Here is a 12,931-nt window from a genome sequence, read left to right as displayed (position 1 = left end):
GGGACAAGGGACCCTGTGTGACCCTGGAAAGATTCCTGCTGTGTCTGGGTTCACATATCAGTCACCACCCAGACCCAAGAGGAGCCCACTCCTGCCCCACCCCAGGCTAGCCCAGTCTCCCCAACTCCTCCTCAGCCTCAGCAGCCAGCGTGGGGGAAGGGCAGAAGCACCCCCCTCCCCAGGTCCAGGCCAGGCCACAGCTGTTCCAGTGACTCACACTTCAGAGGACATTGGCCTGGGGATGGGGTGGCCCGGCCTGGCCTCCTCAAGCTCACCGGCTATTTTCAGAGGTTTTGTAATAGGTGGCATTTGGCTTCCTGACTCTGGGGTGCGGGGACTTGGAGCCCGGATTGGGAAGATGCTGGGGGAGTGTTGCTCAGTGAGATGGGGGTTTGAAGGAGACCCCTGACTCACAACACTCATCAGAAGGAAGAAATGGGGCCAGCGACTCATGGTCTGTCTCTTCGAGACCCTGTGGGGACCTTGGGCAGATCTCCACATGGCTTCGGCCTCAGTTTCCCCACTATGCCACAGGCGGTGGAGCACTAGGGATGCTCCCTGCCGGTCCCCTTATGCATGGGGGAGCATGACTCACATCCCAGTCACCGCTCCCCTCTCCCCCCAGTAGGAACAGGGACAGAATTTGATTTTTCCCTCAAATTCTTGGCACTTTCTGGCTGGGACTCAGGCCCTGGTGTCCTCAGGATGACCCATTCCCGTCCTATATAGAGCAGGACAGCCCACGCTGCTCCCAAGGTCCCAGGGAGAGCCCAAGGGCTGCCCACCTGCCTGTCCCCACGGGGGACACACTCGGGCCTGCAGCCCCTGCATGGTTTGAGCATCACTGTTTGCTTGTCCCTGCCTATGTGGTTGGGGACCCCACAGCGGGTGATTGGAACCGCAAAAAGTCAGCTGCCTGTGTGGAGCTGATGCACCTCTTCTGTCAATAAAGCTTTATTGTAAGTTAGCTATGTTGTCACTTTTCCCTAAGGTGTCACCAAAGCTCAGGGTGTGCTGGGAGGCTGTGGGTGGCCTTGGCTGGCACAGCCCCCATCTCAGAACCTCAGTTTTCCCATCCGGGACATGTGTATCCCCAAGGCCCCCTGCTCGCTCTATTGTCCCCAGGGAGTCCTGTGGGCCATTTAGGGCTTCATCTCCCGACCCTCCTTCCCTGCCTGTGGTGGAACCATCCACACTTTGGTTTCCACCTCTGTATGGGACAGTTTGGGCCTCAGTTTCCCTGTGTGGGCAATGGGTCTATGTTCACCTAGGCCCCAGTTTCCCTGCCTGGGTAGCGGGCCCAGTGCACCAAGCCTCAGTTTCCTCGCCTCTCCGCAGGATGAGTTCCACCCGTTCATCGAGGCGCTGTTGCCGCACGTGCGCGCCTTCGCCTACACGTGGTTCAACCTGCAGGCGCGCAAGCGCAAGTACTTCAAGAAGCACGAGAAGCGCATGTCCAAGGATGAGGAGCGCGCGGTGAAGGACGAGCTGCTGGGCGAGAAGGCTGAGGTGAAGCAGAAGTGGGCGTCGCGGCTGCTGGCCAAGCTGCGCAAGGACATCCGGCCCGAGTGCCGCGAAGACTTCGTGCTGGCCGTGACCGGCAAGAAGGCACCGGGCTGTGTGCTGTCCAACCCCGACCAGAAAGGCAAGATGCGGCGCATCGACTGTCTGCGCCAGGCCGACAAGGTATGGCGGCTGGACCTGGTCATGGTGATTCTGTTCAAGGGCATCCCGCTGGAGAGCACGGACGGCGAGCGGCTAGTGAAGGCGGCCGCCTGCGCGCACCCTGTGCTGTGTGTGCAGCCGCACCACATCGGCGTGGCCGTCAAGGAGCTCGACCTGTACCTGGCCTACTTCGTGCGCGAGCGCGGTGAGTGTGGGCCAGGACCGTGATCGGGGGTGGGCCATGGTCGCGGTGGTGGGAGGGCTGTAGACAGGGGATGGTCTGTGGACAGCAGACAGGCCGTGACGGTCGCGGTCAGAGTCAGAGTCAAGACCGGTGCGACGTCGGTGGTCAAGGATGGAACCAGTCAGTGTTCGGCCGTCGTAAGGGGGAAGTTGTCAGGGGCAAGGTCAAGGGTGGGACCACGGTCTAGGTCAGGATGGGGATCAGGACCGTTGTCAGGAAACTGGTAGTGGTGGTCATGGTTACAGTGGGGAGCTGAGCCACGGCCGCGGTCAGGAGTGGGGCCATCGTCAGGGTTGTGTTTGGGATCGGGATTATTGTCAGGGCAAGGTCATGGTTAGGGGTGCTGTCAGGAGCTGGGTCACCGCCATGGACTGGGGCATGGCCTTGGGGATACAGGGCCAGGACTGGGTCACTGTGGGAGGCACAGTCAGGGCTGTCAAGGGTCAGCATCAATGTATGCCTGTCCTAGTTCCGAGCAGAGCCCAGTGAGCAGGACCCTGTCAGGCCTGGGAGAGATGGGCGGATGTCAAGTGTGTGGATTCACAGGAAGGACCCGCCATCAAAGGGCTAGCCTCCACCTGACAGGACCATGTGGCTCCTGGGGACGGCAGGACAGGGGACATAGTGGCCACGCATCTGAGGCAGGGGGACCTGAGCAGGATCAGACTTGGAGAAGGGGAAGTGGGCGTGGCCATAAGGGGGCAGGGCCTGTGAGGTCTACTTTGTGCAGGAGCGGGAGGTGTGGCCTTACTTATGGACAGAGATAGCCACGGCCCCGCCCACTCCTCCCTCTATCTGAGGGCGCCCCAAATAAGAGTCAGGGATCCCTCCTGGCGTGATCCAGTCGGATGCTGGAAACAGAGGCAAGAGGCTCATGCTCCGTCTGCCTGAGGGTCCTCTTTGGAAGCTACCAGGGTCCTCAGCGCTGGGTATCCACGTGGGTCGCCGTGTGGGAACCCATATGCGAGGCGGAGAGGACAGCCCTGGGCCGAGTGGGCCGCTCCTGGGTGCGTGGGTCCAGTGAATCCCTATCATCCCTGTGCCTCAGTTTCCAGCCCCATCCGCTGTTGTCACACAGCAGAGCCAGCCAGCGCCTCCCCCATCACTGACCTTGAGTCTAGCTCCTTGACCCCAGCCTCTGTCCAGTCCCGCCCCCACCTCCCATCAGCCCCCAGCTGTGTGGGTCAGAGGGGACAGGGTCTGGTGAAGTGGGCAGGGGCCAGCTGGGGGTCCGGGCTCATTGGCATTCAGGTCCAGGGCTCTCCCCCGCCTCCTTGGAGCTGAGCTGATAAAAATTTCAAAGGCGCTTTCTGCTGTGTCAGCACAGTTTCCCCGCGTCTCCCCTTCCTCACCCTCCCCTGCCCAGAGGCGGGTGACCAGGCGGGAGACATCTTCCCACGGGTCACCCTGGTCAGCCACTTGCGTCTCTAGAAGCTGGGGAGAGCCGAGGTTAGCCAGTGCCCCTGCCAGCTGGCCGTGTGATACAGACAGGTCCCTCTCCCTCTGCGCATCACTTCCTTATCTATAAAGGAGGAAGCTCACATAGAAGCGCCCTGGAAGTTGCCAGGAATCCCTCAAAAGGGGGGAGGGGGCGGAAAGTAGAGAGAAAGAAGGGGAGAGGGAAAGAGAGAGCCAGAGAGAGAGGGAGAGCGAGCGAGAGAGAGAGAGAGAGAGAGAGAGAGAGAGAGAGAGAGAGAGAGAGAGAGGGCGCCAGAGAAAGAGAGAAAGAGACAGAGACAGAGAGAGAGAGACAGAGAGACAGAGAGAGAGAGAGAGAGAGACAGAGAGAGAGAGAGAGACAGAGAGAGAGAGACAGAGAGAGAGAGAGAGAGAGAGACAGAGAGAGAGAGAGAGACAGAGAGAGAGAGACAGAGAGACAGAGAGAGAGAGAGCCAGAGACAGAGACAGAGAGAGAGAGAGACAGAGAGAGAGAGAGAGAGAGACAGAGAGAGAGCGCAGAGACAGACAGAGAGACAGAGAGAGGGAGGGAGGGAGACAGAGACAGAGAGAGAGAGAGGGAGAGAGAGGGAGGGGGGACAGCCAGAGAGAGAGAGGGAGAGAGAGATCCAGAGACAGAGGGGGGAAGCCAGAGAGAGAGCCAGAGAGAGGGAGAGACAGAGGGGGGGGGGGAGAAGCACCCGGGAGGCCACCAATACTGTCACAGGCTTCAGCTTTTGCCCCATTGTGTTCCATTTTCCCAGAATGCCTTTCCCCTAAGCAAAAGTCCTGAACATGCTCCTAAACCCCAATTCCCCGCTCTGTTCTCCCTCATCAGAAATGTTTTGGAGGCCTTGGGTTGCTGTGTAGCCCAGGTCAGACTCCCTGCCTCAGCTCCCCTGTGCTGAGAGCCCAGCCCTGTGCCACCCTGCCCAGCCCCAGCCATTCTCCTGTAATCTGGGATGTCACGCTCTCCTAAGGCCTTGCCGGGGCCACCAACGCCTCCAGTCCCCAGAGACCCCCCCACCCTGAGCAAAGGCCCAGACTCAGCTGTATAAGTGACCAGCTGTAGGTGTGGTAGGGGGTGGGGGGCATCCCTTCCTGCCTCGGGGGTTCCCAGGCTGCCCCTTGCCTGTGATGCTAACACTGGGTGGCAGAGCTTGGGTTGACCTCTTGGGGGGCACAGAGCCAGTGTTGGGGGTCTGATGGGAAGTTAGTGAGGGGCTAGGGCTGGTCCTGGATCCTGTCCCCGGACCGCAGGTCCCGCCTGTCATCGCAGCACTGGGAAGTTCAGGCCCAGCCTCTGCTACATGGCTGATTTCAAAGCTGACCTTGGCTCAAAAGAAGAAGTGGGGAGAGCAGTTGGGGGAGCGGGGAGCCCGAGGAGAGATGAGAACCCAGAGCCCAGTGAGGAGCCTGCCGAGAGCCCTGAGGCGCGGGAAGCTGGGGTGGCGGGTAGCGGAGTGGAGGCCAGCGCGGGAGGAGCGGAGTCAGGCTCCTGGCCGGCCCTGCCTTCTGGAAGGAGTCTGGGAAAGCTGGGCCGCGGGAGAGGCGCTGCCAGCCCGCCCTGCCCCCCGCTGGCAGCCTGCGAACCCAAAGCGCGGGCGGGCGCCATGCCAGGGGGGGAGGGGTGCCAGGCCCGCCCAGGCCGGCAGCTGCCAGCCCAGATGGTGCCCATGTGCTCGTCATGGCCGGACTCGCTTCCCGCCACTGGCCACGGGGACAGGGTGGCGGCCATGGCAGGACTCAGAGAGGGGAGTGTGTGGGCGCTGGTGCCAGGAGGGGGGGCTCAGCGCTGTCCCTGTCGGTACTGGGATGGCGGGAGGCGGGCTTGGGGCCAGGAGGGACTCATCTCTTCTTCAAGGGAAAATCTAGGCGGGGCTCCACCCTGGCCACGCCCCCAGTCCCTTACTAGGGGATTCTGGGCGGAGCCCTACCTTTGACCACACCCTCATCCAGCCCATCACTTGGGATTCTGGGCAGGGCTCCACCCTGACCACGCCCCCAGCCCCCTCACTGGCCCAGTGTCTCCTACCATTAGGGGAGGGGTCCCCTACTTCTTGCCAGTGTCACTAGCATGTCTGAGCTGTGACCCCTTGGCTGAGTCCCTAAGGAACATATTGAAACTCCAGAAAAAAAAAAAAATCAGTCAAGGCACAACCTACCCGACTGTCCCTTTGGCCCCAGGGCAGAAACAAGCGACTCCTGTGACTTCAGACCCAGCTTGGGCTATGGAGTAAGAACCTGCCCCCCAAATGCCCAGGCTGGACCCACTCCCTTCTGGATACTTGAACCTAGCAGTCCCATGGTCTGCTCAACCTCCCAGGCCTCAGTTTCCCATGTGTGGCTCTATGACCACACAGGCCCTGTGGTGTCTCAGATTGTGGGGGGCAGGCCCTGTGTTCTGGGGCTCAGCAGTGGACATATCCCCCACACCTGTGCCCGCCACAGTTGGTGTCCTGGCCCTTCGCCTGGTACCAGCTGGGGGCAGCTTGGGACAACTCCGTCACCCCCAGACAGCTGCCCTGCCATCCCTCCCTGTGTGGGCCGAAAGTCACAGGTGGGTAGGACTTTGCTGAGCAGGGAGTCGTGGCCAGATGGGGAAACTGAGGCCTAGAGAACGAGACAATGGCCTTCTATCTGGCTGGATTTGGGTTTCCAGACTAGGCCTTACATAGCCCAGGCTAGCCTCAAATGTGTTACTAAACTGAGGACACCTCAGAGTCCTCATCCCCCTGCCTCAGCCTCCTCACTGGGCTAGGCTACCTCCTTGGTTCTTGAGACAGACTCACCGCAGTACCCCACGCCTCAGCTTCCAGAAGCCAGTCCCCAGGCTGAGAACATCCCGAGCCCGAATAGGACGGGGGTGGGGGGGGGGGAGTGGGGGTGGGGGGGGTGGGGGGGAGCGGGGGTGGGGTGGGGTAGGGGGTGGGTCACCTTCCTGTGCCGTGTTTACTTCACTGATCCCTGAGGTTCACTGATCACTGAGGTTGGGAACCAGGGCCCAGAGAGGCACAGCAGCTGCCTGAGGGCCCACAGCAGGATCAGAACCCACACCCTAGGGACTGGACCAGTCAGGGACTCTCCTCATTCCCGGCCTGAAGGGCTTCTCCTCTGTGTGGGCGGGGGGGGGGGGGGGAAGCGGGGGAGGGGGCGGGCGGGGATCAGCTGATTCAAGGAGTCGGAGGGGTCAGAAGTGGAGGTTCAGAGGCAAGGGGGGGTTCCCCTTAATGTCTGACTCCAGGTATCTGTCAATCCATCCTAACACACCCCCACGGGTCTCTCCGCCAGGGCCCGCCCTGTCCCCCCCCTCCCACCCCACCCCCACCTCAGCCCCAGAGCTGAATGGGCCCCTTGTTCCCGGCCACACCCTCCCCTGGGGTCACTCTGGGACAGACCCAAGCCGCAGACCGCCTTAAAGGGCCAGCGTCAGATGGAAGCCCAGAGGCTCAGTGTGCCCAATCCCCACCCCAGACACATGGAGGTTCCCGGATTGGGGGGCAGTGGGGACCCAGACACCCAGGGGCTGTTCCGAGGCCTAGGTTCTGTGCAGTAATAGGACACCTGCTGTTTCTGGCTGCGTTGGCATGCAGTACGCAGCACTTGGGGGCTTCCCTTCCTTTGTGCCTCAGTTTCCCCGTTGGAAGCAGCTCTGTTCCTTCTTCCCAGAGAACTAGACGGAACATTGAGACAGCCCGTGGATAGAACGCAGAGCGGAGGCCTAAAAGGTCACCAGATGTGACCACAAGGGTTGCGTTTATTGAGTGCCTATTGCATACCAACCCCTGCTGAGAGAGGCAGGGCCGAGGGCATGGGAGAGTCACAGCCCTGAGGGGTCCGCACCGCGTGGAGGGTCCGCGCTGGGCACCCTCTGACTGCGCGCTCGCCCTCTCTGGGGCAGTGAGAACGTGACCCACTCCGTCTGAGGCTGGAGACTGGTCATTTTTCATGGCTGCCGGGGTTGGGGGGGGGAGTGGTGCAGGGAGCTGGGGGGCGGGCGGCCCAGGTGGGAGCCCACGGGGTGGGGAGTAGCACCCCAGCTGCTGCTGCTGCTCACAGGGCTGGGGTGCAGGGGCCTGCAGTGCGGGACCGATCCCCGCCGGATGGAGCCGCCCGTTCCCGGCTTCCTTATGTAACTGGGTTATGCAAGGACAACGGCCCAATTACATAAGGAGGCGCTGGCCGCGTGGGGGAGGGGCTTAAAGGGGCCGCATCCCCGGCCGCACCCCCCCCCTCATGCCCGCCCTCCTCCACCGGCCCACTCTACCCACTCCAGTGACAAGGTCAGATATCCAACCCAGTCTCAGTTTCCCCATGTAAGGGAGTTCGGTTATAATGTGTGAAGAGTTCAAGATGGGACTCAGGCGAGCCCAGCCAGAGGGGAGCAACTGTTAAGCACCTACTGTGTGCCAGGCCTTGCTGACCAAGCCAAGAGTCCACAGAGAAAAACCCGAGGAGGGTGGAGGACGGATGGGGGGGTCGAGGGAGGGGCGGTACACGTCAGAGAGTGAGACAGGACCTGAGGTGGCAGCTTGCAAGCACAAGGACCTGAGTTCGAATCCGACCTCTCACCAGAGGCCAGGCTCAGGGAGGGAAAGTCCCTGGCGTGTAGCCAGGGGGAACTCAGGACAGGGCGGACCCCTGTGGGTGACCTCTGACCTCCATGTGAGCCAGAGAATTTCAGGGTCACCTCTGCCCCCCCATAACCTACCTCATGTCTGTTTCACTCATGCAACAGGATGAAAGGAAGCTGGTAAAGGACAGAGGAGCATAGCAGGGGTGGGGGTGGGCTTCAGGAAGGTGGGAGCCGCGGGGGCAGGGGCCCCTCAGTGCTCATCATGCCCTCTAGTGGGTGCTGTGGAGGATGAGTGAGTGGGGGGTCTGGTGAGTCCCAGTCGACCTGCCCTGCCTCGGTTTTCCCATCTGTACATTAGAACAGTGGATGTGAGCGAGCACCGCAGAGCGCAGAGGACAGAACAGAGTTGGTACCCATTTGGTGCTTAACAGACAGGAGGCCTGAGGCAAAGGGAAGGGCGGTTCACCCTTGAACCCAGGACGCTCCAGGCCGAATCGCTGGGGTGGGATGGGGTCGGGGCAGGGGAAGGTGCTGAGCTCCAGGGTTGGTTCCTGCAAAAAGGTCTCTGTGCTAAAGGATGAAGGATCTTAGTGGCTCTGACAGCTGGGGAAGCTGAGGCCAAGGAAAACCAGAGAGGGCATCGGGATCATCGAAAACCAGAGAGGGCACCGGGATCATCGGATTCCCCACATATGGACCCTCACCACTAGCAGCACCACAGACCTGAGTAAAGGTGACCCCAGGCCGAGCTAGCCCTCCAATGCACACTTGCTTTGAGCTGGACCCCAAGTGAGGGTCTAGGGGCGTGGTCAGAGTGGAGCCCTCCCCCCAGAATGCCCCAGTGAGAGTCTGGGGGCGTGGTCAGGGGTGGAGCCCGCCTAGAATCCTACAGTGAGGGGGCTGAGGGCGTGGTCAGAGTGGAGCCCTCCCCCCACCCCAGAGTCCTTCCGTGATGGACTGGGGCGGTCTCCATCCATCCCTGCCCCACTGCGGATCAGGGTGGGTGGGGCTTGCTTGGCTCCACCCCTCTCCCTCCTGTCACTCTAGGTTGGTGGCTCTCATTCCCTCCTCAGATTTCCTTGTCCTGCGAATGTTTGTATCAGGCCTGTTCCGTGCCCACCCATAATGCAAGTCAGTCCTGAGCACCCGCCATGGGCCAGACAATGGCACCTGCCGAGTGCCTGCTCTGTGTGTGCACTAACTGAGCTCCAGCTGTGTGTGAAGCTCTGCGAAGAGGGCGTGGAAAGGGGGCGATGGCAGAGACAGGAAGGGGTCACCATGAGTCTTACAGCCAGTTCAGAGACTGCAGAGCTGGCCTGGAGCCACACAGCACAGGGCCTGTCTTCCCCCGGTTCCGGGCCCTAGCTGCTGACCTGCGACCCCTGCATGCCTTGGGGACATGACAGGGAAGGGGCTGTAGATGGGACCGCTGGGGTCACCCTGTGGGGCCTCGTCTTGGCCCTGTCGCCTTGCAGCCACAGATGGATTCCTGGGACTGGCCAGGAAGGCCCCCCCACGGAGGGGGGGGGAGCCAGGAATCCGCTAAGTGTAAACATGGGTTATTTTCAGCTCCTCCTGGCTGGCGGGTGACACATTTGACTTTGGAAAGGACCAGGGTCCGTCTGGTATTTTTAACCTCGAATCTCACAGCCCAGGAGCTACCGGGTTGCAGTGTCACTGCCAGAGTGTGGGTGAGGTGAAGCCCAGGATCGCCCGCTGTGGCCACCTGGCCCCACCCCCCACCATGGCCACCTGATTCTATCCCTCGCCAAGGCCACCTAACCCCATACCCACCGTGGCCATTTGGTTCTGTCTCCTACCATGACCATCTAGTCCCACCCCCCACATGGCTGATCCACCCTACCCCCCCCCCACGACCGACCTGCCGTACACCACCCCCCCCACGCACACCTGGCCCCGTGCCCCAGCTTGGCACCTACTGCTAGACAGGCCACCTTGCTCTATACAGGGTTCTCTTTCCTGGTCACCCCCACTTGGGGAGAGGTTGGCACTGTGTCCCACCAGCTGGCCTTCCCCAGCCACAAAATGGCCGCCCAGGCCACGGAAGCATCTGGAATCCCGAGGAAATGGCTGCCCAGTTGGTGATGTCACTGGCCATGTGGCCTGTCCACCAGCCCTGCGCCTCAGTGTGCTTCCCTGGCCACGTGCACCAGGGTGACCAGGCCTGAGTGTCCCCTTGGGGTCCCTGGGCTCGGCCACCAGCCAGGGTGCAAGCCACGGAGCGCACAGTGGGGATGGACCAGGGTTGGCAGTGGCCAGGAGGACTCGTGGGAGGACTTGGCCGGGAGGACAGGTTGGCGCTGGCCCAGGCCGGCTGGAGCTGGAAAGCCAGGGCCAGACAGGGAGGTCAGCCCCGCCCCACCCGCCGCCTCCACATCCCCAGGGCGCTCCATGTGTCTGCTGTGTCCATCTGGCTGGTCCCCACTTTTATTTATGCAACAGCGGATGGCGGGAGTTTTCAAGCGCCGTCTGTCAAGTGCTTTCCCTGAAGCCACATAGAGCAGTGAGGCAGACAGCTGCTTCTGTGGGCGGGTGGAGGGTGGCAGCCTGTGATATCACCAGGGAAGTCCACCTTCAGTCTAGCCTCTGGCCTTCATGCTGCAACCCCTGCACACTTGCTGGGATGAAAGCCGCAGCTGGGAACCTCGTAGTCTTGATTGCGTATACAGCAGGCGTCTGTTGTATGCAGATGAAGGGTCTGATGCCAGGCTCTCGGAGAAACCAGTGCGGGGTGGGGCAGGGAATCAGGACCCAGCAAGTTGGATCCGAACCGGAAGTGCGTGGGAGGATGAAGGGGCTTTCCAGGCTGCCCAAGCCTGCACCACCACATGCTGGGGAAAGGGGAGCATTGTGCAAAGGCCACAGGGCAGGATGGGACTTAAGCTGGAGCCAAGGGGAAGAGGCCCCGGGTTGCAGGGAGGATGCAGGAGGATTCCCGCCAAGGCCCTCTGCTGTTCCGGGCTGTGTCGTGCTCCCTGACTGGCGCGGTCTTAGGTACCGAGCTGAGCCCCATTCATAGATTTTAGGAACCTGTGCAGGAGTGGGGTGAGTGATCACATGACCACGCCTCACTTATCTGTGGTGTCCCTGTCCATCAGTATCACATGACAGCCCCAGGGGCCTTGAGAAATGACAGCTGTCTCAGCTGCTCCTGTGGCGTCTGCAAATGTCTGTCTGTCCGTCCGTCCGTCACTGCAGACCACTCCCTTGTCCCTTCACCTTCCCATATCACCTGGGTTCTCAGCATGTGGAGAGCACGTGGACTCACCCACTGGGAGGGACAAGGTGGCGCCCCCCGCTCTTTGTGAACAAACTGGGGATCCCTGGGGTGGTGACATCATGGCCTGCACAAGAACAACATGGACACCGGAAAGTGAGGGGGCAGCAGCTGATGCCCCAAACCTCATGGCCAGCTAGAGCCACCTTCTCACACTAGTGAGCTTGCCTCATTGGGGCGTGGTCAGGGTGGAGCCCCGCCTAGAATCCCCCAGTGAGGAGCTGGGGGCGTGGTCAGGGTACAGCCCCTGCCTAGAATCCCCCACTGAGGGGCTGGGGGTGTGGTCAGGGGTGGAGCCCCGCCTAGAATCCCCCACTGAGGGGCTGGGGGTGTGGTCAGGGGTGGAGCCCCGCCTAAAATCCCCCAGAGGGGCTGGGGGAGTGGTCAGGGTGGAGCCCCGCCTAGAATCCCCCACTGAGGGGCTGGGGGAGTGGTCAGGGTGGAGCCCCTGCCTAGAATCCCCCAGTGAGGGGCTGGGGCGTGGTCAGGGGTAGTGTACTTTCCCAGCATAAGTGGTTCCCCTCCAATATTGTACAAGGGGTTCCATGAATGGATCTGCCTGTCACTGCATGACCCTTGACCTCTGGACCACACTTACAGCGGTGACCTTGGGATTCAGGGTCAGAGGGTTTTTAGGGGATATCTCCCTGTATCTGAGGCTAAATGCAGGAGCCGAGGACCTGGGAACTTCTCAAAGGCCAATCGCCCCTGCATGGGGAAACTGAGGCACAGAGTCAGGAGGTACCCTTCCCCTCCTCCTGACCTCAGCATGTCAGGGAGTGACAGCACACACCTGTGGCCCCAGCACTTGACGGTTGAAGCAGGAGGGTCCGGAGTTCAAGGTCTTCCTGGCCGCACAGGCAGTTCTCGCCCAGCCAGAGCTACATGGAGGCCCATCCCGAAGAGAGAAACACAGCGACCAGAGGCCTCCAGGATCTCAGGCTTGTGCTCAGTTTCCCCATCTGTAACACTGACAGACAGCCTTAGCCTTTCGCAGCTGATGCCAGAGAGGTCAAGTCACACACCCAAGACCACGCAGCACAGAAGTGGCAGAGCTAGGATCTGAACTAGACCTTCACTCGGGCCTCTGCGGCGTCACCAACCGTCCTCTCCTCTCTTCTCAGATGCGGAGCAAAGCAGCAGTCCCCGGACGGGAGTGGGCTCCGACCAGGAGGACAGCAAGCCCATCACGCTGGGTGAGTCTAGAGAGCTGAGGCAGGAGGATTATGGCTTCTGTAGTGGGAGCATCTAAGCAGAGAGATGCTGGGCGCGTGGTCATGGCGGAGCCTCGCCCAGAATTTTCCAGCGAGCGGGCTGAGGGTATGGTCACAGCAGAGCCCCGCCTAGAACGTTCCAATGAGGGGGCTGGGGGAGTGGTCAGGGTGGAGCCCCGCCTAGATTCCCCAGTGGGGGGCTGGGGGCGTGGTCAGGGTGGAGCCCCGCCTAGAATCCCCCAGTGAGGATCTGGGGGCGTGGTCAGGGTGAAGCCCCACCTAGATTCCCCAGTGAGGGGCTGGGGCGTGGCCAGGGTGGAGCCCCACCTAGAATCCCCCAGTGAGGAGCTGGGGGCGTGGTCAGGGTGGAGCCCCGCCTAGAATCCCCCAGTGAGGATCTGGGGGCGTGGTCAGGGTGAAGCCCCACCTAGATTCCCCAGTGAGGGGCTGGGGGCGTGGCCAGGGTGGAGCCCCACCTAGAATCCCCCAGTGAGGAG

At 61.5% G+C, this 12,931-nt stretch overlaps 1 protein-coding gene across 3 annotated transcripts in view; it reads left to right on the top strand.

The window, feature by feature from the left end:
* NFIC (nuclear factor I C) overlaps positions 1-12,931 on the top strand; it is a 35,691-nt gene that overhangs the window by 8,952 nt on the left and 13,808 nt on the right. For all 3 annotated transcript variants that reach the window (XM_084796513.1, XM_084796514.1, XM_084796512.1), the window contains exons 2-3: positions 1,339-1,870; positions 12,345-12,416. In XM_084796513.1, the coding sequence (XP_084652639.1) occupies positions 1,339-1,870; positions 12,345-12,416 (604 nt within the window). The remainder of the gene's footprint in view (positions 1-1,338; positions 1,871-12,344; positions 12,417-12,931) is intronic.

Source organism: Acomys minous (genome assembly GCF_964271855.1).
Source record: "Acomys minous genome assembly, chromosome: 9".
Classification (NCBI taxonomy): Eukaryota; Metazoa; Chordata; class Mammalia; order Rodentia; family Muridae; genus Acomys; species Acomys minous.
This window is presented reverse-complemented; position numbering and strand designations above follow the sequence as displayed.